The sequence below is a fragment of the Pithys albifrons genome, chromosome 16 (assembly GCF_047495875.1).
Source record: "Pithys albifrons albifrons isolate INPA30051 chromosome 16, PitAlb_v1, whole genome shotgun sequence".
In the NCBI taxonomy this organism is placed as follows: Eukaryota; Metazoa; Chordata; class Aves; order Passeriformes; family Thamnophilidae; genus Pithys; species Pithys albifrons.
Window position 1 is genome coordinate 281,962 of NC_092473.1, and position 27,923 is coordinate 309,884.

The window sequence follows — 27,923 nt, forward strand, 5'->3', positions numbered from 1 at the left end:
TGTCTAGAAGGGGAACAAGGGGAAGTGAGATCCATTTCAAACTGCTTGAAATATACCCATGTCTTCCTTGATTAGCCCCCTTTATCCCAGCCTTTTTGCTGCCTGGGATCTTCTTATGGTTATCTCCACATTTCCTGTAGGATCTTTTCTTTCCTATAGCATCTGTTTCACTTATTAATAAAATTTAAAGAAATTAAAAATTATCCATAATAATGAAGCACATTCTCTTTAGTAAGTTCATTTAAATGAGAACCTACAAGGCAAGAAGTGTCTCCTGCAAAGTTGCAAGCTGAAGAAAGCTTCCAGAAAGAGGAAAAAATGGGAACTTCCCATACATTATTCAGATCAATGACTGGTTCAGAATATGGAGAAGAATTTTGTCAAGGAGATCCTGTGCTAAATTCTGTAGCCATTTGAAGAGAATATGCACAGTGGGGAGGGAAAATGTGCAGGGAACAATGTGTTAATCTGGATTCCTCAAGGAATATTAATGTGTTGGGATTCATGGCAGTGGAGAAAGGAGGCAGTTCAAGAGTGATGCTGCCTAAATTAGGGACATGATTTGGTGAATCACATCAGACATGAGCTGTGCTGGATTTGTTGTCCCTGATGTGCTCAGTGGGGCTGGAAAGGAGAAGTTACAGAATTTGCAGTGGCTCTGAAGATGCAGCTCCCAAACTCTGTGAGGGGTTTGGTGGTATCTCACAGCAATAATGGCTGAGCACATCTTTACCTTGGGAACGACCTTGCATGTGAGGAGATGAGATTGTGAAGTACATGAGAATTCTCCCTGCAGTTTCTGTTTTCCCTCTGTGGCTGGGAAGCAGTCTGGAAGACTCGTTGCAACTTTTAGATCATCTGACAGCAAAAGCTATTTCTTTGTTATCAGAGAAGGGAAGAGAATACACTGGAAGCATGAAGAAGACATCATGGGTTTGGTCATATTTCTGGATGACAGCTAAATATTCATGGATTTACTCCATGCAGCTCCAGCCTTCTCTGAAATGTGCTTATTCTTGTTTCTGCTCAGGATTTTAGAACGTGTTTTTGTTCTGCTGTGAATTTCTCTCCCATAACTATCTAGCTTTGTCTGGGTAATATTGTCTGAAACAAAACAGTAGCTCAGGGTTTCTTTTAAGTGCTTTTGGAAAAACTGGTTCATGTTCAATCCTACTTGTGGTACAAACTGGTCTTTTCCAGTGTTTTAAGGTAGCAGATACTGGAATTTGTCACTTAAACCAAATAAGAACAAGGATAATTGACAAAAAGGAATAATACAAATGGGATGTTATGAAGGTGTCATTCCTCCTTGCTTTTCCTGATTGCGACAGTTTGGATGGAAAGGATTTTGGTGCTGTCAAAAGCCCTGCAGACACAGCCATGGCAATGGTCGTGGTTCTGTGAATCTGGGGTTTGAAACCTGTCACAGCATAAGTCAAAGGATTCCTGCCACTGTGCTGCTGCTGTTGGCTGATGTAGAGAACTTTCCTCCCTGGAATAATGCCTTTCCCATGAGATGTGAGGTTGTTACAGCGCTCAGAGTCTGCAGAACCTCACAGGAGAGGTATTTTCAGGTAGGTATCACCCCCTCTTCTTGGGGGGGAATATCCTCTCCTCCCACCAGGAGACAGGTCAGTGTGCAGAGATGATGGACCCCCTGGCCTGGGAGAGGCTTCCTCAACTGCTGTGTTGGCACAGAAGCTTTACAGCTGCTGTGATGATGTTGGAGGCGTGAGAGAAATGAACCCTGAGGTGAAACCAATACAATTCTTATGCCTACACTCTCTTGGAACATTAAAAGTAGCACTAAAATATCATAAATAGTGTTGAAATTGCCAGTTATTACAGTGATCAGAAGGTCCTGCAACTGCCTGTGGAGAGGTGCTCTATGTTATGTGTCAAATAGGGCTCATCTCAGTATTATAATGACTGACTTGATGCAATTCTCTCCTACATGCACAGGGAAAGTGACCTTCTCCCCGATTTTCCTGCTCATGGATAGGAAGGCTGTGCCAGGAGTTCTCCACTGGTACATTTTAGCCAGAGTGGACAAAGCAGAGTTCTCATATCACAGCCATCTGTCTGTTTCTAACTCATGAGAAGGATTTTCTAGGAGAACTAAGATTTTTCAAGCTTCACTTTCTGCTGCTTTGTGAACTCACATTCAAGTTGGTTGTTAGAAAACAGAATTTGACAAATCTCAGGAACAATGTCCCAGAGGTGTGGCCAGATCCCTGCTCTGGCAGGCAGGGAGGCTGGCCTGGGATCACCCCGATCCACAGCTTACACTGTCGTCCTTCCTGAAGGGCAGATTTTACCTTGGATTTCCCAATGTGTCCTAACTGGGGCTGGTTAATTATCCTGGAGATTTCTGTGGAAACAGAGGCTGGTGTTGGTTTGACCACATTTGTCTCTTCTCTTCCTTCTTCTTGAGAGAGATGAGGCATGAGATTTGTTCAAGGAGCAGCTTGAATAAATAGAAGACTGAGGTCTTGCTGCATTCCCCTTTTGTGGAGTGGGAATGCTGTGCCAGTGTTGCATGTGGGAGCTGGCATCTTACATTGGAAACAGAGGTAATCTTCTGTTTCCTTAAATCCACTTTTCCTCTGATGACCTTTTCCAGAGCAATCAAGTGTAATATCACCAGCACAGGCTGGGGAACAACGAGTTGCAGGACAGAATGGACAAATCCACTGAGAGATACCAAAGATATGGGTTTGGAGTAGTTGATTGGTTTGAAACAGCATGAATAGTGAAATCCCCAGTTCTGCTTTTAGGCAAATGTCTCATGAAGCACAAGAAATAGAGGAAGGAGACAACACAAAACGTTACTGAAATGGAAAGGAAGTTGTCAGAAGAATTTTAATGTTCAAATTAATTTGATTTTCTGGTTGTTATTTTTTAAACATTTGTAGGATGCTGTGAAGTGTCTGTCATTGGCTAAGCAGTACACACAGAATCTCTCAGGTGATTACACAATTAATCAGCATTATATGTACCTTAGAATGCACAATGGATGCTTCTCCATGCACTGTTAGCCCATTTTCTCTCCATAGTAAAAGTCCTGGTAAAATCATGTTGAAAATTAATTTCTTTTTCTGCTTTTTGAAAAGGTCAGTCCACATGAGATGAGGACAAATTAATAACTGCTCTAGATCAAATAGAGTCTTTAAAAGTGAAGCCACACCTGAGCCTGTGTCTCAAAAGTTACCATTTATTTTTCATTCTTAGAATGAATCCTGCCCCCTGTGAATTTTGCATAAATGCATCTGTGTTTCTGGAATGTTCAATATCAATTCTTCGCAAACCAGAACTCGTCAAACATGACTTTCAAAAGTTGCCTTTGTCCCTGGACTATAGCCTTGCTTACTGAACATCCAGTCACAGTACATTCTCATGAGTGACACATCTTTACACTTGCACTTGAACAAGTTACTTGCTTGGCTGCCCAGAAAATGTATGAGAAACAAAATAAGGTGCTGAGTCTGGGCAATGCTGCCCTTCTGTTGAGCTGTGACCTAAATGGCAGCTTTTTGCCTATCCCTGCGTATGTGACACAGTAAAACTTACAGATATGTGTCACTTGTGGTGACATGAGCACAGGAGAAATGTCCTGTTCTGGTTACAGGCATGTAAAGGTTCATGAAATTTCTCCCCTACCCTTCCATTTGATTAGTTAATTAGGGCATTGCTTTCACAGTGCCCTTTTCTGCTGAGTGCTCAGCACAGTCATGGAGAATCAAGGCTCTGCTGCTTAGCCTATGGATGCAACTGGTGGTGATGTTGTGGGTGCTTTGTGTGCTGGAGAGTCTCTGGGTTGGATGCTAAGAATGCTCAGGCTCTTGGGAAACAGTTGCGTGTTCATATTGTTAGGATATCACTTAATTGGAGCAAGTAGAATGGTTTTAAGAAAGCAAATGATATATTAGCAACACTGGACTAATGAGTTTAACCCATCAATGTGCATCCTTGGGTGGTCTCTAGCCATAAAATACTCTGTTTTTCCCAGCCCTCTATTTTGAGAGACCAAGATAACATACAAGTGAGAGATGTACTTTGTGTGTTTCAGGCAGTGGAGAAGGTGTTTATGGTGCCAAATGGATTTTACTGGCAGACAGTTGAAAGTGGTGACTAGTACTTCCCTGACAGCAGTGCCTTGGAGGCTTCCAGAGACACAGACACTGAGGTAAAGAACAGCAAACAGACCACTCCTTCCTCACGTGTGGGACGATGTGGGACACTGAGCGACAATGAAGTGATCTGGAATATTTCAGTCTTGAGGTTTGGTACAAATACTGATCTTGAAGTATTTTTCATTCAGACCTAAATGTAGCAGCTGAGTGGTTTATGCCATCAGTATTGATGTGCTGATTGCTCTGAGCCACAAAAAATTAAACTTTGAAATGTGTGGGTTGAAGAAATTGCTGCCAACCAGGTGCAAATCAGTAAAAGTAGACAAATGGTGATAACCTGAAAGCACTTGACTGTAAGCCAGGATACAGCACAGCTTTGATTAAACTTGGGCTCAGAAAAATTCAAAGAAATTTTTGAAGGTTCTGGTACCACCTGACCTACAGTAATTCTGTGCGTTGTACGAACAAGTAGGAAGTAATTCTACTTATTTTCCTCCAGGAGAAGAGAAGATTAAGGTGACTAAAATTAGCTCATATTTCCCTCTGTTTAGGAGTGCACGTCAAATTGTATCAGACCTAATCCTGTGTAAAATAACTTGTTGTTAATGAAAAGAGCAGAGCAGGTCCAACAGCAGTAACCAGAGCCAGCCAAGAGTCATGGAACCACAGAATGATTTGGGTTAGAAATGACCTTGAAGGTGCTTCCCTCCTGTTAATGGTGGGGTGTCACCAGTTCATCCCATTCCATCCCCTCCCTGGGCAGGGACACCTTCCACTACACCAGGTTGCTCCAAGCCCTGTCCAACCTGGCCTTGGACACTTCCAGGGATGGGGCAGCCACAGCTTCTCTGCCCAACCTGTGCCAGGGCCTCACCACCCTCACAGGGAAGGATTCCTTCCCAGTATCCCATCTCTGGCTATGGGAAGCCATTCCCCCTTATCCTGTACCTCCAGGCCCTTGTCCCAAGTCATTCTCCAGCTCTCCTGGAGCCCCTTTAGGCACTGGAAGGGGCTCTCAGGTCTCCCCAGAGCCTTCTCTTCTCCAGACTGAACACCCCCCAGCTCTCCCAGCTTGGCTCCAGAGCAGAGGGGCACCAGCCCTGGGAGCACCTCTGTGGCCTTCTCTGGACTCACTCCAACAGGCCAACATCCTTCTTGTGTTGGTGGTCCCAGAGCTGGACACATTATCCAGGTGGGAATCCACAATGACAAGGCCAAGCCAGGAAGTCCATGGTTTGGACAGTGGCCAGAATTGGTGAAATCCAAGACTGGGCTAGGCCCACCTCAACAAGGCTCTGACAGAGAGCAAAGTGAGTGCTGTGAGTGCTGTGGGATCTGGGTTAATACTTGGAAAGCTTGAGCTAGACAAACATCAAGAAATAGAGTTTTTATTCCTAATTAGCCCACTTTTATATGATTTGAGTAAATTTATATCTTCATTTATCATGCTGGTATAAGCCTCATAATGTCTTTATGGGTGAGTAGCATTTCATTTCACATGTCCAGTAATGATGAATTCATTTGGCATTTGCTGCAGCTGAAAACCTTGAGCTGGGAAAATCCTTGTGAAAATTCTCATCCAGGAGAACTGTGCCCAAATCTGGGGCCAGTACAATCAGCTTATCTGATCTACAGCTGAACAGTTTGTTATCCACAGCACCACACAACTCCCTGTTGTAAAGCACGTGCTTTTTAAAACAATTTGTTTCTCTGATGAGAAAGTAACAGTAATATACCCTTTTGGGTATAGACATTCAGAACGTGTTGATGTGTGTCTTTCTAAGTGCCAGGATGGGCTGAGTTGGATTAGTCTGGTAGAGAAGACTCCAAAATGTAAATTTGGAACAGTACCAGTGATATGTTTGCCTTTTGTTCTTTTTTTTAATGTTGATTTTGTCACTTTTATAGGTATAAAGAAACAACCAGTTGGTCTATTATTATTTTATCATCTAGAAAGATGGGCAAATCATAGGATACAGAGTTTAACAGCAGAGGTGATGTGCTTTGGTTGCTGCCCCAGAGACCCTGCTGTTTTTTACTAGTAGGTTTACATGACAAAAAGCACAATTATATCAACAGAAATGAATTAAATTCTAATTATCATTGATAGTTGTGATTCAATCCAAAGCTAAGAGCCTTCTGTGTGAACTGCACATAAATATAAACCAAAGCCAAGCCTCCTAGTAGCTCCTGCAGAGTAGATCCATCCTGGGAACCAAAGGTGAGCAGAAGGGATGCAGCTGTGAGGTTGTTGAGGGCTTGGAAGCATTTGCCTCATTTTTCCAACGTCTTCCTCTGTTCAGGTTGCCATGGTGTTGCTGTTTGAAAGGCTCTTCCGAAGTCCCCTGGCTGCCCATCACCTGCTGCAGCTGGTGCTCAGCGCTGGCCTGGACGTGTGTGGCCTCTGCCTGCTCTATCCCCAGCAGGACGTGCTGCTCTTGAGCTCAGGTGAGCTCTGCTTTTCCTTCAGATCATGTGATGATGCTGAAGTGAAGGCACAGGTCTGTAAATCCAAGGTTGAAGGGTGGCATGGTACTGTGGGCATGGGCAGAGTGTGTCGGATTTGCTTTATCAGTTTCTTTATCTTACCCAAAAGAAATAATGCAATATCTTGGGCTGTTTCTTTTCTTCTGTTCCCAGCGATGAATGTTTGAGTTGAAATTTTAACCCTTGTGTAAGTGTAGATACCTTTTCTGGAAGATTTTTAGCGAGGAACTTGTTTCGCTTAGGAATGCTTTCCTACCTAAGAGGAGGCATCTTTCTCCAAGATAGTTGGATGGTTTTTTCCTCCTGCATTCCAGAGGAAACTTTCAGACTCTGGTATGAAGATAAACCCTCACGGAAGTTATGGGCCTTCATGCAGGGGAGGACCTGAAGGGATACCAGTGAAGGTAAAAGCCTTGAAGAGAACAGAAGGGTGCCTCTCTCAGGCCCGGTGTTTAAGCACTGTTAGGAATTTTTCCTTGTAAGTCTAGTGTTCTCCACTTTGGAATAAATTTTCCTGAAAATCCTTCCAGTCCCTGACACTTTGGGGGTACCTGCATGTTACCTTGCTCCATACCTTGATACGTTTTTGTGTTTCAGACTTTAGTTTTTCCTTTGCAGAGAGCTTTCCCAAATTGCAGTGCCCTGGGCTCCAGGGTTACACTCATGTAAGTTAAATAGAATCATTTAGTTCCCCACTATGCTCCTGAAGGCTTTAGCTGCAGAAAATCCAGCCTTCCTCTTCCATGATTCTCCCATCTCATTGCCTATGGGACTTCACAAGCATGGGCAAAGTACCTGTCTAGGTGTCCTGTAATTGCATTAGCTGGTAAAACATTACCAAAAGGTCATATTTTTAAATAGAATCCCATTTGAGGTGGGTGACCAGCAAGATAAGGTAAATAAAAATCAGCTGAATCTCTGAACTCAAATCAAAAATTCTTTAATGTTAGACACCAATGTGTCAAATATGGGCATGTAACACTCAAGTCTTTTCCCATTTGAGAAACAGAGATAGTGAAACCTGTCTTAAAGCATTGTGGAATATCATTAGTTGCTAATGCAACATAATTCCAGAGCAACAGGTGTTGCTTTTGCTGCAAAGTTTAGAGATTGCTTCTGCAGCACAGTCTGGGTTGTGATTTCTTTTAAACTAGGAAATTCTCCTGGAAGGTTTGTGTGTGACATCATCTTGTAGAGACAACCCATTTTCCTTGGGAAAGGTGTAGGCAGGCTGAGAGCAGAGAAATGGGTTTCCTTTTCCTCTGACAGAAGATGAGTGAAGACCAGCTTAATCAGGGAAAACTCCCCAGTCTCCCTACTTCCTTTTTGGATTTGAAAGCTAGAGGAGCAGACTGCCTTAGAAATGGGATTGCAGTTTTCTCGGTGCTGTGCACATACATTCCTGGTGATAGCTGGAGAAATGAAGGGGGACTCAAGAAATGAATAAGGAAACGATAAAATTACCAGTCATTAGGAGCTGACAGGGAGCAGATCTGTTTCAATGCTCTGTACCAGGCACCATTATTTAAGAACATTTCGTATGAAGAGACAATTCATTTGAGCTAAGAACTGCTGGGCAAGTTTGTAAATTAGATTTTTACCCATTTGAAAACTTGAAAATTATTATTTTAAATATTTACAGCCAGTTGCTCCGTTATCTACCTGCTCTGGAGACTTATGTTCTGGATTCTGATTCTTATGCAAGAAATGATGTATTTGAATATGCTTTTAAACCTAAGGGAAGAAAATCACATGCCTTGCTGCTTTTTCTAACATCTCCAGTAAGAACTGCAGAAAAGCCAGATTTGTTTTTTCTGGAGTTACTTCCTGGACCCCAGCTATGCTGGGAGACACCGTGTCTTGGTTTGAGGGGAAAAAACCCAAAATGTTTACCCACAAGCGGGGGAGGGGACCTTCTCCACAATAATCACGCCACTCTTTATCAAATTTAAGAAAAAAGGAATTTTAATAGAAGGATAACTGTTCTTAACTGCTATATATAAACAGACTAGTGCAAACCGCTTCCCCAACACCACAAGAGAAAGAAAAAAAAACAAACAACAACAAAACCCAGCAGGTTTTCCTCCAGGAGGAAAGTTATACTTAAGCAGTGTCAAATATCACAGCCCGGCTGGCTGCGGAGTGAGTTCCCAGTAGTTCCCAGTCCCCCTCCAGCGAGACAGACGAGTGGTGAGCTCTCAGATGAACTCTGTGTCTCTTGTCCCAGATGAAGGAAAAAGAAAGCTGAAAGTGGGGAACCACCACGTGTCCTGCAAAAGCAGCTGCAACCCTCTCTCTCTCCCGGGTCACTGCCCCAGCCGGGGCGGGCAGGTGTGACGGTGCAGGCGGTGGTGGCTGGAACAGAGGCCGGGATCCCAGATGCAGGAACCGGGAGAAACAGCCATGGCGAGGAGAAAAGCAGCAGCTCAGCCAGAAGCCCCAGCAGTGCCAGCAGAGCCACTTCTCTCCTCGGCAGCCACCGCTCCTGCCTTCCCCCGAGCTAAGAAAAGAGAGATGTCCCCAAAAAAACAAAAGAGACAAACCTGCCCCCATCCAAGTAATCAGTAGTTAACTACTTCTTTTGTTAACTGCTGGCATGGGCAGTTAGTGGCAGGGGAGAGAATTTACATAATAATCCCAAACTACAACACACGGACAAAGGTTTATCGGAGACATAGGGAAGAGTTGGTACAGCTGATCTTACAGCATTGTACAAAATCTGTATTTGACATAGAAGGAAATAATGTAGAAAAAAAGTGTCCAAATTTCCAGTTTGTGGTCCCCTTCATAAACGTCCCTTTCCACAGGCTCCTGTTCTTGTCCTCTGTCTACTTCAATCCCACAGCCTTGTTTGTGATCGTGAACAACAGGCTGCACAGGAACTTAAAGTGTTGACTTACAGTCATAGTTTGGGTTGGAGAGTACCTTAAAGACCATCTAGTTCCAACCCCCTGTCATGAACAGGGACAGTTCCAGTGTGTCACCTCCTCTGTAATGACTAACGCTGTGCACACACCTTTCCACAGCAAATATGAGGCAACCAACTCCTCTGTCTTTAATAAAGCACCTTGAGTAATCTCACGTAGTACTGGGTAAAAACGTGCAGGTGCTGCCAGCATATCTCCCACAGGACAGGTAACCAGGTGATTCCCCTTTTTAGGTCTGGCCATGACAGAGCACTTGAGTGGGATGAATGACCTTGGGATGGGTTGTTCCATGTTTTACTCACACATATGTTTGTTTCCACAGAAAAGCTGCCTTCTTCCTATTCTTCAGAGCCTGGCAAGTTGCCACCAGTGCTGACACTGTGTGTGAGAGGGCCAAAAGCATGTGACACCTTGCAGGACATCATGGGGCCATCTGACCCACGACTGGCCAGAGTGACCGATTGTGGTTCCATCAATGCCATCTACGGCAGGAGCCAAGAGGAGCCTCTCATGCACCTGCCCTGCCTGGACAGCCATGTGCACAGGGAGCTGTGCCTCTGGTTCGGAGGGAGGGCTCCTGGGATCCTGCACCTGCCTTCCAGGTGATGGATGGCTTGGAAGTGTTGTTCCCACAGACAAAGTGTTCTTTACATGTCAGCCTCCTGTTAAAGGTCCCGGGGAACAGGAGAGCTGGGTGGGAGCAATCCATCCACTTGTGTATTTTCAAACCAGTTATACAGTTTGCAAAACTCTTTCTCTTTTCTGCAGCAGATCACAGAATCACAGAAGATTCTGAGTTGGAGGGGACCGATCAAGATCATTGAGTCCAACTCCTGGCCCTGCCCAGGACACCCCAACAATCCCTCCCTGTCCCTGAGAGCATTGTCCAAATGCTCACAGAGCTCTGGCAGCCTTGGGGCTGTGCCCACTGCCCTGGGGAGCCTGTTGAGTGCCTGACCACCCTCTGGGGGAAGAAACTTTCCCGATATCCAGCCTAACCCTGCCCTGACACAGCTCCAGCCATTCCCTGGGGTTCTAGATGTGTCAGATCTGGAATACTTAAGGTTGCTTCCCATTCCCTGTTCCCTGGTAATGAGGCCTATAATTCATACATATGCAGCAAGATTTGGAGATCTGGTGCTGAAAGAGGACTGGCCCTTTCCTAGAAAACCTGCTCTGGCTTTGCCCTTTCTCCCTCCATATCAGCTGATAAGGGGCTTCAGAGGGAAAAAGTTCTTTGGAGGATGATGATAGATGTATGTGAAAATGGAGGGTGGCTTATAAACCTTTAGCTGTCAGCATGAGAAATGCAGTTTAGGAAGTGATGGCATAGCTACGGGGTTCCAAAATGTGCTTCAGTGAGTTTCAGGAGTCTGGAATGTCACACTTGGATGGGTCTGGAAATGGCTGCAGTGGGAACTGGGCTTAAAAAGCATCCATTATTCCATCATGCAGCCCTGACCATCTCCGTGTTGCTGTGCCCCTGCAGCTCCCAAAGGCTCCCTTTGGCTCTCCTGGACAGAAGTGGCTTTACGGAGTGGTTTTTAATCTGAAAGTTCCTAACACTGACAAAATATGTGATGATGGCCTTACCCAACAGTGCAGTGTAAGCAAAGGGGTGTGAGAGAAAGAGGAGTACAGGGAGAAACGTGTAAGCAGCACTGTGAAGTGACACTGAGCAGCCCCTGCACACCACCTGCACCTGGACTCTTTCTCACTCCTTCTCAACACTCTTTTTGCCAAATCTCCCTGCAGATTTTTCTTGATGGAGATGAGTAGTTTCTACAGCACAAAACAATCTCTTCCCTTCCTGACAATCTTGCAGCTTCCTGGACCAAGGTTCAGACCTGAGGGGCGAGGGACCACATTTAAACCTGTGTGTCAGCCAAGGGCTCTGCTGTGCTTATAGGGCCCTTTCTTGCTTGTTAGAGCAGCAGAGATGGGAGTGAGTCTGGGACATAAGTCCTAAAGGAAGCAGCTGGGGGGCGGGGGGGTGGCTCTGCATGGAGAAAAGGAGGCTCAGGGGGAACCTTCTCACTCTGCAATTCCCTGACAGGAGGGGAGAGCCGGGGGTGGGTGGCGGGGGTGGGGGGGTGGGGTGGAGAAGGGGGTTGGGCTCTGCTCCAGGGGACAGGAGGAGAGGAAATGGCCTCAAGTTGTGCCAGGGGAGGTTTAGGTTGGATACTGGAGAAAATCTCTTCACTGAAAGAATGGCAAAGCCCTGGCAAAGGCTGCCCAGAGCAGTGGTGGAGTCACTACCCCTGGAAGTGTTCAAAAAGAGAGTAGATGTGGCACTTCATAATACAGTTTAGTGTGCACTGTGGTGTTCAGTCAAAGTTTGGACTTGATGATGTTGGAGATCTTTTCCAACCCTGATGAATCTATGATTCTATAATATCAAACTGCAGCTCTCCTCTCCCCAGTGTCACGTCTGTGTCACAGGCCTGTGTAAGCACATGGGGTGCACCTCTGCACTGGGGCTTTTGACTTGTGGGCGTCTCCTTTTGGTATCACTGAACAAATGATGCTGTGGTGAAACTGTGCTGCTGAAAAGCTCAGACAAGACCTTGCACCTCCAGGTTCTGGAGAGGCTTTTAGGATCCTGGCTGCTCCTGGGGACAGTGTTGGCATAGTGGTAGGAGGCTGAGGAGAGGTCAGCTGCAGTGCTGGCATTGCTTTCTGCAGACCAACAAAACTCAGCAATGTGGAACTAACCAGATGCTGGGGCGGGATTGTGTGTCAGAGTTCAGCACTGCTTGGCCATCAACAGCCACTCTCATCATTTTTATTTTTAAGGTGGGGAAAAAAAGCAGTCAGGTAATTTTTTCTTTCTTTCTATTTATTGTTTTATCATTTTACATATGGACATGTGATTATTTTATACTATTATATGAATTTAGTTTTATCAATTCATATTAAAAAGTTTGTATATACATTTATATGTAAACAGTATGTTACGTATTTATATACTATATTTATAAAGTTATAATTGACATTTAAAGTTTATGTATATTACAAATATATTACAAATATATAAATATGCATTATTATAGACATTTATATTAATTATACATTATCATTTGGTTTATTTTTTCATTATTTTGTTTATTTTTTCATTTATTTGTTTGCTTATTTTTCATCTTACAAAGATGATGAATTCTGCTGCTCTGGTATAACTGAGTCTGGAGCAGCACTACGTTCTAAATAATACACTTGTCTTTGTCCTAATGCTGGTAATTTGGTCCCCTGGGAGGCAGGAATACAAACTGCAGCTCAGATGGCCCTTTGCAGATTATGCTGGCAGATGCAGTGGGCTCCTGGGAATGAGCGAGCAAATGTATTCCGGTGACCAGGATGCAATCCAGTGAGCAGGATGTATTCCAGCCAGCTCAGTGCTAGAAGGTTTGAGGCAGGTTTGCCCGAGCAGCCTGTGCTCACAGCTCCAGCCAAACTGATTCCACACCACACCTTTTGTTCACACTGCCCTGATCTGGGCCTTTTGGATATGCAGAGGTTTCACTGGCACATCTCTGCCAGACTTAATTGTGCTTGTTGCCTATCATGAACCTTCCAAACTGGTTAAACTCAAGCTAAAGAACCCAAAGTGAATAGCAACTCTGTTGTGTCTGTGGGTGGGAAAAGCTCTGGTAGTGCAGCCTGACATATTTCCTGATGCCTAGATTTCTTTGGCAAGCTGGCTACTTTGCATTAGCTACCTCTAATTGAACACAGAGAGCCTCAGGAGAAGTAATATAAAAAGATGTTCCATCTGAGAGACCTCAATGCAGCTCATGGCGTGGACAAGGGATTAAAATGGCTTTTCCAGTAAAGCATTTTTGCCAGAGAAGCTTCTGTGGCCCTGGATTTAATGCAGAAAGTAGGCTTGAGTCAGAACCTGGTGTAACAGTTTTTAATATTTATTGTTTTACTGTAGCTCTGAGTCCTTCATCTACTGGGGCAGAAGCAGATGAAGAAAAGATTGATCTCCCAAGCATGATGCTGCCTCGATGTCCAGCCATGCTTGTCTCAACTACCAAAGGTCAGTGTAAGAGGATGAGTCTGGAGGTTTCATGGTTCTTCACTGACAGTAAGACTTTACTCCAGCCCACCTGTCTCAGGAAATTCTGCTTCCCTGGATTGCTTAGGGCTGTGACCTGGTCAGTTCTAGAGCCAGGAATGAATTTCTAGTGGAAGATTTTGCCTAAGATGAAGTGGCAAAGGAGTGTTACCACATCCTCCTCCTTATGGAGCCAGATGCTGGAGTCCTCTGGGCTGCTTAGATGCCACTGAAGGGCTAAAAAAAAAAACCCAGTGCATGGGAAGTCTCTGCACAGAGGGGCCTATTCATCAGAGAAACAGTGAAGACCTGGTAGAATCCTTAAATTGCTTGTTTATTTGATCGGAGCTCATCTGCCTCTCCTGGTGAAGAGCTGAATATAATCATTGGGGGAATTAAATGGTTAAAGGCTTCATTCAAGACAGGATTAACTGCACAGTCAGAAAGGAGAGCACTGCATTAAGCTGGTTCCAGTAATATCCCACTTTTCCCTTTGTAGGAGTTTTCTTCAGCTTCTGAATTGGTACCTAACTAGCAGCAGGCTGTGTCCAAGAGGCACCTGCCAAGGTCTTACCTGGCTAGGAGGGATCCCTTTGGTGTTGGGGTACCTGCTGTAAAAGCCAGTGTGCTGAGAGACTTCTATAGTGGGGTCTGGCACCGAGATCTGGGGTGCCAGGGATTTTTGGACAATGTTTAGAGCGTTGGTGACTGGTTTCTGCTCCCCAAGTTGATAGCTTCACAGGAATGGAACCTGAGGGGAGCAGAAGGTCAGCAGCTGTCAGGGAGAAGGTAGTAGAAGGGAAGTGGGATTGAAGTGACACAGAAAGAAAGCATAGGAAATTGTTGCCAAAGGAAACAATTCTTAAGAAACAGATGAGAGCATAAGAAAAAAAAATGAAAGGAACAGAAAGTGACAGAGGGTGACAGGAGGAAAATGGAGAAGGGAGAAAGGAAAAACCCAAGTATCAGCTTTGAGATAGATATTTGTATAACACTGCATGTTAACTCAGGTAGTTTGGCAGCCAGCCATTGGCTCTGTTATTTGGGATTAGGATTGATGGCAGCTGGTGGCTACTGATGGAATGAGTCATCATTTCTTCTTCTCCTTCCTTTTATGGCTATTAATGATTCACAGTTGGTGTGGGCTGCTAAGTTATACTACACCAAGTTCCATCTGATTTTGGGCTCAGGAAGTCACTGTTGAGCTTTGGTCCCCAGATAACTGGATCACGACTCTCATAAGGGAAGCCAAAAGTCTGGTCTGGGAGCAGATACTCTGTGAGGTTTTAAGGAAAGGAGACATTCACTAACTCCTTCCCTTAGGTTTCCAGCAGCTTTTCTTGGAGACTGGAATATTTATGCATACAGAGCAGATGTACAGCAGTTCCTACCAAGCAGATCTGCCCCTTCTCAGTAATCCAAGTTTTAGTGACCCTATCAGGTACTCTTGTTGATTTGGGATACTTATATACAAACATATTTTTACAAGTGTTGTCAGATAGAGAGGAACCAAAATCTTACAACCTGTACCCCTATATTTTGGCAGTTCACCTATAATGAATGTGGCATTAATACCAGTCTGGCTTAAAGTCGATGTTAAAGCCAAATGGAGATTTTAGGCAAAGAAACACCCTGCCTGTCCCATACTTAGTGCTACACAAAAGGTTTCCCTTGTTTTGGTGCTGTTGCTTTGAACTATCAGACTGAGCCTTGGTCAGATTCTTGGGGGGACGGTTATCCATACCACAAAATCTAGAATAAAAAGAAATAGTCACTGTTCTACCCTGAAAACAAGGGTAATTAGGACACACAGACTAAAATCCTCCAATCTCATATCACTTGGTTAGAGCTAAGAGAAATTTATGGGCAGCGTAGAGGAAACCCATATAGAAGTGCTACTGAGGCTTTGACCTCAGAGGTCACTCTTGTCAGGTTATGGAGATCTGAATGGATCTTGTGAGGGATAAAAGCTGTGTTAGGACTAGGAAAGTGTAATAATGAAGATGATGTTAAAACCAACCAAATTAAGATTAGAACAAAGCAAAGACCATAGGTAGATCAGAAGCTTCAGGGGAAAGTCTTGAGCTTGTCTTGTAGTGCCTAAGATAGAGCTTAGACTGCTCAGGAGGTCTTGGAGGCTCTTTTTCCTGGGCTTGCTCATAGCACGTTTTGGCAGTGAGAGTGAGATTCAATTCAGAAAAGAGGAGTCTAGATACCCAAGTTTGTAACCCAGTGTAACTTTATCTATGGGGGTGAAGAGTGCAAGGAGAGCTCAAGCAGCCAGACCTAGTAGGTGAGGATCAGGTAAGGACAGAGCAGGCTGGTAGCATTATCATGATGACCAAGGAACATTGAGGCCTCAGATGGTTCCAAACCAAAGAGTAAGCTGAAATCATGATGGCAGAGTGGTCCAAAGCTTCAAGAAACTGTACCACAAGACAGGTTCTGGAATGAAGGTTAAAGATGGGAATTAAGGAGGGACAAGAGTAAGCAGAAGGTGGTGCTGAGCAGGATTGCAGAGGCAGCTATATACAGAGTGGAACTGCTTCATGCACTTTGTTCAAGAACAAGTTGTTGTTGTTAACTTTGGTTACTCATTGTGTGGCCAGACGTACCAGGCCCCCAGTCCTTGAGGGACCCTAGTGCTGTTGGGCAGCTCTACAGTGACGGCTCCCACAGGGAGCCAGGGCTGATGCACCACCTGCATGAGAGCTGAGCCAGATGAGACCTGATGAGACAGACTTTCTGGGGTAGGTGATTCATAAAGAGATTACAGATGATGCCATAAACTTTCTCATCTTAGGGTGGCCTTGGATTGCAGTCATTATGAGCTGCTTACAACAAATAAACTAAAACACAGTGTCACCATTTGGGATGTGCTTCAAGTTGGAACTACCCACTGTAAGAGCTGCATTGCATTGGTGCCATGGCTTCTGTGACAATAATGTGTTGCTTTCTTTACCCTCTTTTTGATCTAGGGGACATCATTTTGATGGTGTCACCTGTGGTATCTCCTCGTGTGTATGGAAATGTGATTTCAGTCTGCACTCGTCGGGGGTTTGTTCTGCAAGGACTCAGACAGCTGCAGCTCTCCCTCGAGCAGGTACTGGACAGAACACAGTGAGCTGTGTACCTTGTTACCCCTTGGTCTGGAACTAACTATGCTAACACTGCTGTAATGCTCAAAAGGACACCCATTTCCTCTTTTCCAGCTAGCCAGCACTCATGTTCTCCCTGTTCCTGGGAGTAGTACTCAGGTTGCTTTCAGTGCTGGCTTTGCTCTAGCAGGAAAATCCCACCAGGTCTTGGCCTCTCACTGGGAACATCACTGGGCTTCCTCCTACTAAAGCAAATATGAATTTTACCACTGATCACAGAAAAGCAAGAAAAGGCAGTAGCCCCATAAGCCCAAGTAACGCTCTCTGATCTACAAAGGTGTGTTCAGGAGAAGAGTCTTCACTAACAGACTGACATTTGGTGCTGTACTCCACAGGCCCTCTGGCCCTTTCAGTGGAAAGTCCCCTAATTCAATGCACTCCAAATGGCTTGTAAAAAAAGCCTTCCTGTTATCAAAACTAACTACTTTTTTTCCTTGGAACCCCTTTCTAACATGATGATAGATTTGAGTTAAAATGCAGTTGGCATTTTGACATATCAGCCTAAGGAAACAGTAATAATCATAAAAGCAAGATTGCAGTCAAACTTAACATATGCAAGAAGTCCATTGCTGCACTTCTTACATTAAAAATTGCACAGGAATCTTATGGCACCTTCTGTCACAAAGGAGTGGACCCCTCACTTCAAATTATCATGCTGAGGGTTGTTTGCTATGTCAGTGTGGAAATGCATCATTTTGCAAATTAAACTGTACAAATCCCCTCTTTTCTGCTTAAGCCTAAGGAATATTAATGTTCCTGCCCATAACATTTTGTAAAATTAATATAACCTATTTATGGAATAGGGTGGTCCCGTGGTGTAATGGAGAGCACTCTGGACTCCAAATCCCAAGGTCCTGAGTTCGAGCCTCAATGGGGACCGTCCCCTGGCAGTTCAATGCCTCCCTGCCATCCAATCCCATCAGATCTTGGATGCTCAGCAGGGTCAGCCCCAGTTTGTACTGGGTGCTGTGACAGTCCCAAGGACTTCCTGTCACTGTCCAAGCTCGCTCGGCCGTGGCAGATGGACCTTGGGACTTAAACGGTGGGGCCAATTCTGTGCAGGCTGTGCCTTACCTAAAAAATCCACTGCACAGGCTGGAAGGGCCCACTCACGTGGGGAGAGCCCTTCCCTAATCTTCGTTTGTGAAGTTTGGCCATACACACACTTTTATGGACTACTACAGCCCAAATAGCCAGAAGTCTGGAGCATCCTAAGTGGCCATTAAGAAGTTAACAGCGGCAATTATTGCTCCAATGTGCTGTTTGGAGCTAAAATTTCTGAAAATCATCCCTTCATTTGGGACTCAAGATCACTTTTGTAGGAGTGACTTAGAGTGTTTCACTGTTGTGGTTTTGGCCCAGCCCAGTTGAAGGGCAGAATGTTTTCATGTTAAACCTCTTCCCTGAGGCATAAATTAAGTTTCTCTGTCTCATGAATAGGTGATGCACAAACACCCAGATACTGAAAGTTCCTGTAGCTCATCGTTCAGTTGTATTCGGTTATGCCATCACAATTTATCTACTTGCTTGAGACCCATAGTAATTACATCTGGATTGAGCACGCTAACTTGCCCTCATTATTTTAGATTGCTGTATTTTGCTCTGGAAAGAGTTCAAGCTCACCTGATAGTCCTGCAAGAGGAGAACTCGCAGCTGAACCACGGGGGCACTGGCTTGTTTTGTTGCTGAGGAAGGAGAATGCAAGTCATCACATTCCTGCCTTAGTGAAAGGTAATGCTTTCCCTGCTCAGCAACCTGGAGAAAGGAGGTTTGTGTATCAGTGTGTGTGAGCTAAACACTAACAGTCTGACCACAGCTGTTACAGTGCAGGAAGTATTTAGTGAGAATATCAAGGCCTGCTAGTTTTGCTGTACATAGCCCCAGACAAAGGTGTGAATCAGTCACTACTATACACCCAACAGAGCAGGCTGATCTTTGCCAGGTGTTTGATCTTTAGCACTGGGGTTCTCTTGTACTTAGAATCACTCAGTAGTTCCTCTTGAAAGGGACCTCAGAAGGTTTCATCCAACATCCTGCCCAGTACAGCATCAGCAATGAATTCCAGTCAGGATGCTCAGGGCTTTATTCAGTCAGGTCTTGAAAATCTGCAAGGACAGAGGTTCCCCTGCCTCTCTGGACTTTGTTCCAATGCTCAACCATCCTTATGGGAACTGGGGTTTTTTTTATGTCAAGTTGGAGCCTCCTGTGCTTGAATTTGTGAGCCTTGTCTCTGTACACCTCCTGACTTCATAATCTCATACACATGGCACATGGTGTGGGATTCTTGGGATTGTCCTGTGCAGGGCCAGGAGTTGGACTTCAGTGATCCTTGTGGGCCCCTTTCCAGCTCAGGACTTTCTATGATTATATGACCTCAATAACCCCCTCTAAGATATTCTTTTTCCACACAGAGGTAGGATAGCCAAAACGCAGATGTGCCACAGAGCTTGAGGGCAGCATCTGGTCCTACCGATCTCAGCTCCAAGTCCTGTCTACTTGTGACTTCCAAGCATCTGAAAGGTCACTCACTTTGTTTTTTAGGGACTGACAAAACCCAAACCCAGACACATTACTGCCCCAAATCTTCTTACTTGAATGAAACTGTTCGGAAGTTCTGTTTCAGGCAAAACATGATTTAGTCTGTTCAAGACAAAAATGTTTGCTAAGGGCACAAGGGCCCTCCTGGGGTAGAAAGATGGAAAGCTTCTCCCTCCAAGTTATTATTTCAAAATTAAGAGGCTTCAGACACAAAATATAGAACTGGAACCTTCTCTGTGGGCAGTGTAAGGACTCTCTCACCATCCTTTGTCTGAAAGCATTGGAGTGGATTAGAAACTCCTCTGCAGATGGTGCCAGCCCCTTGATGAGTCCCTAGCGAATCCAGGCAGTGGGGACTGCCCTCTCAACAGAGGTGCAGAGTCAGAGGGTCGAGCCAGGACCAGTGCTGCCACCAGCCCAGCCAGCGGCGGCTACCACTCAAGCACACGGAGGACAAAGGTGTAATGCACCGGAAAAAAAATGAGCACGGGAAACCTCTCTCACCACCTCCCAAACCGGGGAAAGAGGGAAATCCCACCGAAAAAAGAAAGCACCTCCCCACTTCTCTCTCCAGCCATCACGTGTGAATGCAAAGCTATTAGCTTTCCCTTTGTTTAGGCTTTAGACTGTTAACTGGCTCCTAGAGCAGGGAGTGAGATCAGGCAGTGAGATAGCTGCACTCCAACAAGCCATCTCGTTCTGGCTCTCAACCCCCAAACCGCTGAGTTGGTAAGGGACAAAAAAAATTCCATGAAAGATCTTGAACTATAGTAGTGGGTTTCTTAAGAATGAGTCTCAAGGGGGGAAGATCAGAGTGATCAGCAGGGAACAGAAATCCTGCGCTGCCTGACTCTTCCCAGGAGAAGGTCACTGTGACTGACCCCTCCATTAACACCACCAAAAGTAGCCCATGATGGGGACGTTCACACACAGCCCAATCACTTCCCTGAATCTGTCCACAATAGAAAAGAACCTTTAGAGGTTTGGGGGGAAAATGACAATTCAAAAAGTCCTGGCCTTTTCTCTTCTGAGACTATCACAGAATGTTCTAAAAACATGTGCAGACACAGGATTAATCATGGCAGACTAATTACAGCCCCGTGTCAACTGCTGCCTCTACACACAAGGAAAGTTGCTCATTAAAAAGTGCAGTTTCTGCTCCTTTTCTCAGTGCCACAGAGGATGTTTAGAGTGTTCATGTTTTGCACAGGGAAATTTCCACTAGAAATATATGGGTGAGGCTGGAACAAAGCATAGGCTGGAAAGGTAAAATGTTTTCCTTCATTGCAGAGAACTCAGGGGCTTTTGTTTCTAGACGGTTTTTGCAAATGCTTCTTTCCATGTGGTCTGTGCTTTTTGCATCAGTCCTCTACGTCAGAACTGACCGAGGTACCTTAGTCCATATTCCAGAGCCCTGGAGCGGGGAAGCCAACACTCTTGCCACACAAGCTTTGGTTTGGCCTGTGGAAAAAGAAGAATAGCACTGGGGTTTAAGTAGGATAAATACCTCACTAAGAAGTTTTGAATTTATCATCAATACCCCTGAAATGCAGTTACCCCTTTGAGCTCTTGAACGCTGCTTAATTTTCAAAGCAAGGAAAACTGAGTTCCTGAAATAAAGCAGATAAATAGGTGGGTTTGGGTAAGGAGCTCTGTGTTGAGGAGCAAACACTATATATTTATGTCCAAGCTTTAATTTTTGTCATGCCCTGAGTTTGAATAAACAGCAGGTGACAGTGATGGCACATTTTTTGCCCCTGCTGAATTTTGAGAAGCAGAAAGGGGATTGTCAGTGGTACATCTGACACGTGAGCTTTGCCATCAGCCTCTGCCACCAGTAATCCATTTCCCATGCACCACTAGAGAGAATTTTTGACAGCTTTGTGTGGTAGAAAAGCAATCAAATGTGTACAAAGCAATTTAAAAAATATCAAGTCTTTAAAATGGTGGTCTGAAATATTATTACACGAGGCTGAACTAATTGTTGTGGCAGCCTAGTGTATGTCAGCCCCTTAATGCACTGCCTGTGTGCAGCCCAGCTCTTCAAAACAGCTATGGGAGCTGAGACATTGCTGGGTTTAAGCATTTAGTGTCTGTGAAAGTGGCATGGAACCAGATATTTTCCAGGCTGGGAGTTACATGAGCAAAACGTGATGTATCTGTTTGATGGGGGGGAGGGGAAGGGGGAGCCTATGTTTATTTTGCTTAGGGCTTATGATGCTTATTTTGTTTATGCTTATTCTACTTATGCTCATTTTGTTTATGCCTATTTTACTTATGCTTATTTACCTAGGACTAATGATAATACTTATTTTCTTATTTTACTTATGCTTTTATACTTACCATGGAATTTGCTTTGCTCACTGTGTAAAAACCCACACACTGCCCTTGAAGGTGCAATACCAAGAGGCTCAGGCCGATTAAAACAGCTGGGATACCCCATGATAAATCAGAAAACGTGTCAAAAGGACAAGGTAAGTCCAATTAGACCAGCAAAAGTTGCCAACAAGACTGGTTTGAACCAGTTCTGAGCAAAAGGTAAAAAGTTTACGAGAGGAAGACAACTTACTTCATCCCCAAAGACCCCCAAAGACACTACCCTGAATTACCAGGAGAAACAGCGCAGGTGCAAGAAGGAGTGGCTTGAGGCGGAGAAAATGAAAGTCAGTTCCTGAGACTCATGATAATAACCCTGCCTTCTCTGAGAAAACAATGTTTATGCATGAAAGAAAAATAAATATGTATAACTTACTTGAATATAAACCCATTGTTAGCTCAGCCAGGTGCGTGTGCTTTGGAGGAGCGTCCCCCATGTGTCCTGGGCCAGAATAAACGTACCTCTCTATAACCTCACTGGATTATAGGGGTTTTATTCCGCAAAACATGTTCAGGTCTGAAATCACCATGGGCACAACGTGGTGCAGGATGTTGGCCTCATGCCTTGAGGGCCTCCACGTGCACAGTGAGCTCAGATTTGTGACTCTTCCTAGTGGACACCAACCTATTTAAGATATTTATTCTAATTTAGCTGTATGGCAGCATCTGTGAATTTGTTGCACATTCACAGTAGGAGTTAGAAGGCCATAGAAACAATTGGGGTGCCACTCCCAAAGAAGAGGTATCTCTAGAGAAAGCTGTGGCCCAGCCTCAATTTTCAACAGCTACTTGCCCCAGTTGAAGTGATTACTGTGATTTGGGATAGAGGAGATGGTTAAGTTGCATTTCATATCTCGGGTAAGCTCAGCATGACCCACCTTGACGTCTCTGTAATGGAACAGTGTTCAGATGAACCAAACATTTGATAGCAGAATTTTCATGTCAGAGCTCTGTATGCCTCAAGTTTGCTGCTGTTCCCTGCACAGGGCTGATGGATGAGCTGGCAAAGCCAGACTTTGGCAATGGGCAGAGCAGTCCCCCTACAACAGCTGAACTGGATTCCTCTATCTGCTTCCATGTGGCCCCGTACACTGAGACCTTGCTGCAGAGCCTGGGTAGGTCAGAGCTGTGGGAAATGCATCATCCTGGCTTTTATAAGATCATAGACAGACTCAGGAAATGTTTTGGGTTGGAAGGGACTTTGGAGACGACCCCATTCCAACCCCCTGTCATGGGCAGGGACACCTTCCACTACACCAGGTTGCTCCAAGCCCTGTCCAACCTGGCCTTGGACATTTCCAGGGATGGGGCAGCCACATACAGTGTGAAAACATTATTAAGGGATTATCGTATAGTAGCCCATTAAGAATATGCTTTTTGTCTATAATAGCTCATTTACTGTTCTGCTGTCCATCAATCATAGTAACTCTCATTGGCTGTGTTTCACTGCTGGATAATGAATGGAAGAATCAATAGAAAAGGAAAATGAAAATACTTTTTAAAGCAAATTAAAAAATACATGCAAAAAGAAATAATTTGAATGTGACATAATAACATCCAATTATGCCTTAATTAATATATTTAGTTAAAAGATTAATATCCAATCAATACATATTTATTGCCATTGTTTCATGAAAAGTCAAAATATTTAAAATGAGATAAATTGGTGGTTGTGTGTAAAACTGGAATGTGGTGAAGTGATAAATGCTGACAGCTCTAGCTCTTCTGTAGGTTCAGAAAAGGCACTTTTCAATTTAATTTTACTCAAGATATTCTTAATTTCAGTTTATACATTTGAATTAACTTCAGTAACTCAGTCATTCAAAGTTAGGACATTGATAGGATTTCAGACAGCAAGGAAATGGGTTTTCTGCTCTAAATCTATAACTCACATGGGTACGAGAGTCTTAAATCTACTAGTTCTGTACACTGGGAGTTACTGGTAACCAGATGGTTATTTCACTAACTACACGTTGTGTTTTCTTATGTGTTCAGCAGGTTAATATACTTCTATTTAATTAAATTATTTGAAATTTTGGATATCAAGACTTTTAGTTGAAATATGTTGCTTTCCAAAACTGAATTCACACTAAATGATAAGGAAAAATAATCATCAAATGCATGTTATTGACCATTCTCTAGCATTATAGAATGTTAAGGTGTAGGAACAACTATGTAAATAAAAGTCTATCAGTACAATTACTTAAATAATTATGTAGTGAAACAGTATGGAATCAAACTGTTCATACTGTTCCCAGCACAATTGTGGATACAAGCATGGTGTCATAGCAGTCTCCAAAGTAGCTCTCAGCTGTGTGCCCTGTGATCTCCTGGAAAACAAAACGAGGTGTTGATTTCATGTGAAGTTATTCATCAGTTATCAATCCAAAACTGACGCCTTAAATCACTTCGGTGTAGATCTATCAACCCTGCTTAAGGATGTGAATAAGGATATCAGAATTACAGGTGAATATATTTGCTTTACACGGCAAAATGTAATTCCAGAAAAGGAGTGGGACTAATTAGGGGGGGTTTGCTGTGATAACACTCCTCATACAGGAGCCATTTCCTGGCCATGCTGAGCTGCAGCATAAGGAGACAGTGAAACACTGGCCTTTCCTTGGTTAAGAATTCGTTCCTTTAGAGTAAAAAAGACCTGAGATTTGGTTTTGTGGCGTAACAGTTTTGTTTTGATGATCTCCCTGGGTAGGAGGAAACCTCAGCACAGTTCCAGAGCCCCACAACATTCCTCTGGATTTTTTCTGCCACCGAACATACGCTGCTGATCCTGGGATGGAGCAAGTTGTGATGCTGACAGTGGTTGGAATGGAGGCTGTGAAAAGTGCTGGAGAGCTCCTTCACCAGATCCTGTTTCCCGGGCTCAACAGTCAGTCTCAGAGTGCAGGTGATCTGAACTCTTGGGGAGGACTTGGTCAGGATAATTTATCCTGGCCAGCTGTTTTTATCATAGGAGAAACATCATGTGGTAAGGGGAAGGAGAACAGGTTTCTTTGTTCACCTGCCTAAGGAGGTGAAGAATTTATTGTGACTAGTTAAGGGTAAGGCCACATTTCATATCACAATGGCCATACTTTTCTTAAGAAGATGTCGAATTAGTTCCAATATGTGCTTAGGGTTACTAAGCTTTTATGTAATTCAGAGCATTTTTCTCTCCCAAAGTACTGGGAAATCAGGCAGCTGTAACTGGGGCACAGCAACAGGAATTGGGAAGTCACAGCCTCTGTTCTGTCCTCTGACATCCCTTGTGAGCAGACCCAAGACACTTTGATGCTTCACGCTTCAGTTCCTCGCACACAGGAGTAAAACCGATGCCATCGCCGTGTTAAATCCTCACACATGCATGAAGAAGGATGTCAAGCCCTAGGCAGGATGATGATTCTATATAATTTCATGATGCAGGTTGCACTGAAGTATAATAATATAGGAAGTGTACACACTAAGGGCTGAAGTCTGGCCCTGTCTTACACTGTCACATCCTACTCTCCTAAAACTGTGTTGAAATACTACTTGAAATACTACTGAATAAGTTCTGTATGTGAGATTCCAGCTGACAGAAACTTCCAGCACTCATGAATCGAATCCCTAAATATTTTGCTACATTGGTAGTAAAACTATTTTACAAACACAACAACATTTAAACTACTTTAGAGACAAGTCAGCATTCTGTTGTAGTTTATTACTATAATGAACATTGCTTGAAGTGGAATGTTCTGAGAGGTGCTAAATGATCTATAATTATGAATTATACTGTGCCAAACCACATTGTTGTCAGTGTATTCTCACTGACTCTCAACTCTTCTCCATTAGCTGTGATCTCTAATCAAACCATGGCACTTGCTCCCTGCAGCTCCCTGTTGATTTCCCAGATAGCCCATTTTTTCTTTTCACTTTAATATCATTTCCTAACATTTGTATCTTGTGAGTTTTCCCAGTATATTTCCATGTCTGCATTACAGTCCATTCTGGGTGGGTGGTGGTGGAGTCAAAGCAGCTTTGGAACTTGTCAAGTGAAAAAATCAGTGTGAAGTCAAAATGTTTGTCTCCAAAACAAAACACAGCTCCTGTGAAACACTTGCTGCTGCCTGATGCTAAACACTGTTCCCTTGGCTTGCAGGAGAGCTTGATTCAGGATTTGAGCTCCTAGGCCTGAAGTGGTTGCCCCACCTCACTCGATGTCAAGCCAGAGAAATAACCCCTTTTGAGGTTGGAGACACTCACTGGCAAAGGAGCCTGGATATTCTGATATCCAACCCTGTCCGTGTGTGCGTGCTCCGGAGGATCGACGCCTATGAAGCTCTTGCAGGTGCATTGAAGGGATTAACACAGTTCAGGGAGAGGCTCAGCACAAGTGGAAGTCTCCCTCAGGCAGTAATGGCCTTGACCCCAGAGGTGACATTCAGACAAGCCATCTTCTTCACAGAGGCTGATTTTGTAACTGGTAAGACATGTTGTTACTGTTTATATTATCCTCAGGGGTAAGGCATTTGGGAATTTATTGAACTTGGACAAAGGAATCCAGTGCTATGGGTTTTCTCAGGCTCAGAAATACTTGGTAATTAGAGGCTAAATTCTGTACTTGGCTGGATTATGATGAAGGCTATGAAAGCAGGAGCCAGCTGAGGGCATCCACTAGTTGACTTATTAAATTAATGTGGCTCTGCTTGGCCTGGTGCCCTTTCTGAAGATCTCAAGGTGCTCCATAAGTACTGGATAGATATCAGAGCAGTTGGCAGGACCAGTAAATAACACCATGCATTTTATCTGAAGAACAGGGCTAAGATCAATCCTACCTAAAGTAGGCACCTGACTGTGGGGCTTGATGCCTCGGCGTTGCCCTGTACTCAGGGAGATGAAGGTGTGACCAATCTGCAGGAGCTGAAGAAAGCAGATTTCTAGAGAATTACTTTTTATCCTGAAAGAGAATGAACAGAGGAATGGAGACCTTTGATGTCAAAAGCTTGTCATGCTTCAGTGATACATGCCAGCATCTATCTTTCAGCACAGTAAACTTGCTCCTGTAGCAGAAAATGTATAGCCATGCCCCTTAAAACTAAATCACTGTGAAGACTGTGGGGTTATTGATATTGGATGTTTTGGAGCAGCAGACTACAAGTTCCCACTATTTTCTTTCAATGTGAAATATTTTGTCGTGTCACTTCCATTTTTGGGCTGCCTGTCTCCTCACACACAGAGATACACAGTTCTGAGCCTGAGAACTTCTGAGGGTGTCCCTGCCTGTGGCAGCAGGTTGGAACGAGATGAGCATTAAGGTCCTTTCAAATCCAAACCCTTCTGTGATTCTGTGATTCGTTAGAAGCAGAGAGAAATCAAGATTGTGGTAACACCACTTATGAACTGAGGAGCAGTGATGCAATTCCAAAAGTGTGTTCATGCTTTGAATTTATAACTCCTTCTTTATCTTTCCTTGGGGAAGAAAGGTCCTTTGTTGTCAACACAAACTTAGACACTAGTGTCAAACACTCCGTGTCTGTGCAGTGTGGAGTAACAAATTGGCTTCAGTGAACAGAAAGAAGAAAATGTCATTTGTCTGTGAAAAGATCCTCAGTTTAGTCTCACAGAAAGTTAGATTTTTCAGTGAACTACATGGGAGTTCTCTCTGAAATTTGTGAGCAAGATGAGGCCTTCAGAAAAGAAGGCATCAGATGTCCCAACTTAGTGTATAAAATGGTAAGAATTCATGCATTGCAGCCCTTGATTAAAGTCCTCTTGAAATGAAGAGGCAGGATAAGAGGGAAGCAGAGCTGTGAGCTCAGTCTATTGAGGAAGGATGTAATGGCAGTTTCAGCCCTTCCCACCAAAGCCACTGTCAGGAGCAAAGGAGCACAGCTCAGGCATGACTTCAGCAGCCTGCACTATCTCTCTTGGAAGATCATTACATTTTTCCTCTTTTTTATTGTTGTGGGAGGAATGGAGAGGCCTTTGTGCTAGAGAAGAGCTCTTTAATATTTTCCAGGAGGTCAAACACCTGCCATTTCCCCTGCTAAATAAACTTGCCTTTGTTACGCCTTGCCCACAGACAATGAAGGTTTCCCATCTGTCAATCCATAAAAATACATCTTCCTCTTACAGATGCAAACCACCACCTGGCAGGAGGTCCAGGGCTGAAGGTAAGACCAGAAATATGCACCAGTTGCCTCTTGGATATAGACAAGTGTTTTTATACTCTTAAATAGATTGAAGGAAACTATAACTGTCCTCTGTTAGA

The 27,923-nt window shown here is 44.0% G+C and overlaps 1 protein-coding gene across 1 annotated transcript in view; it reads left to right on the top strand.

Moving 5' to 3' along the window:
- Window positions 1-27,923, top strand: part of DNAAF8 (dynein axonemal assembly factor 8) — a 103,280-nt gene that overhangs the window by 47,915 nt on the left and 27,442 nt on the right. Inside the window, 10 exon segments of the mRNA XM_071571512.1 lie at window positions 4,070-4,186; window positions 6,437-6,581; window positions 9,870-10,167; window positions 13,489-13,586; window positions 16,583-16,731; window positions 18,349-18,493; window positions 22,663-22,791; window positions 24,387-24,581; window positions 25,812-26,128; window positions 27,744-27,825. Of these exon segments, the coding sequence (XP_071427613.1) occupies window positions 4,070-4,186; window positions 6,437-6,581; window positions 9,870-10,167; window positions 13,489-13,586; window positions 16,583-16,731; window positions 18,349-18,493; window positions 22,663-22,791; window positions 24,387-24,581; window positions 25,812-26,128; window positions 27,744-27,825 (1,675 nt within the window).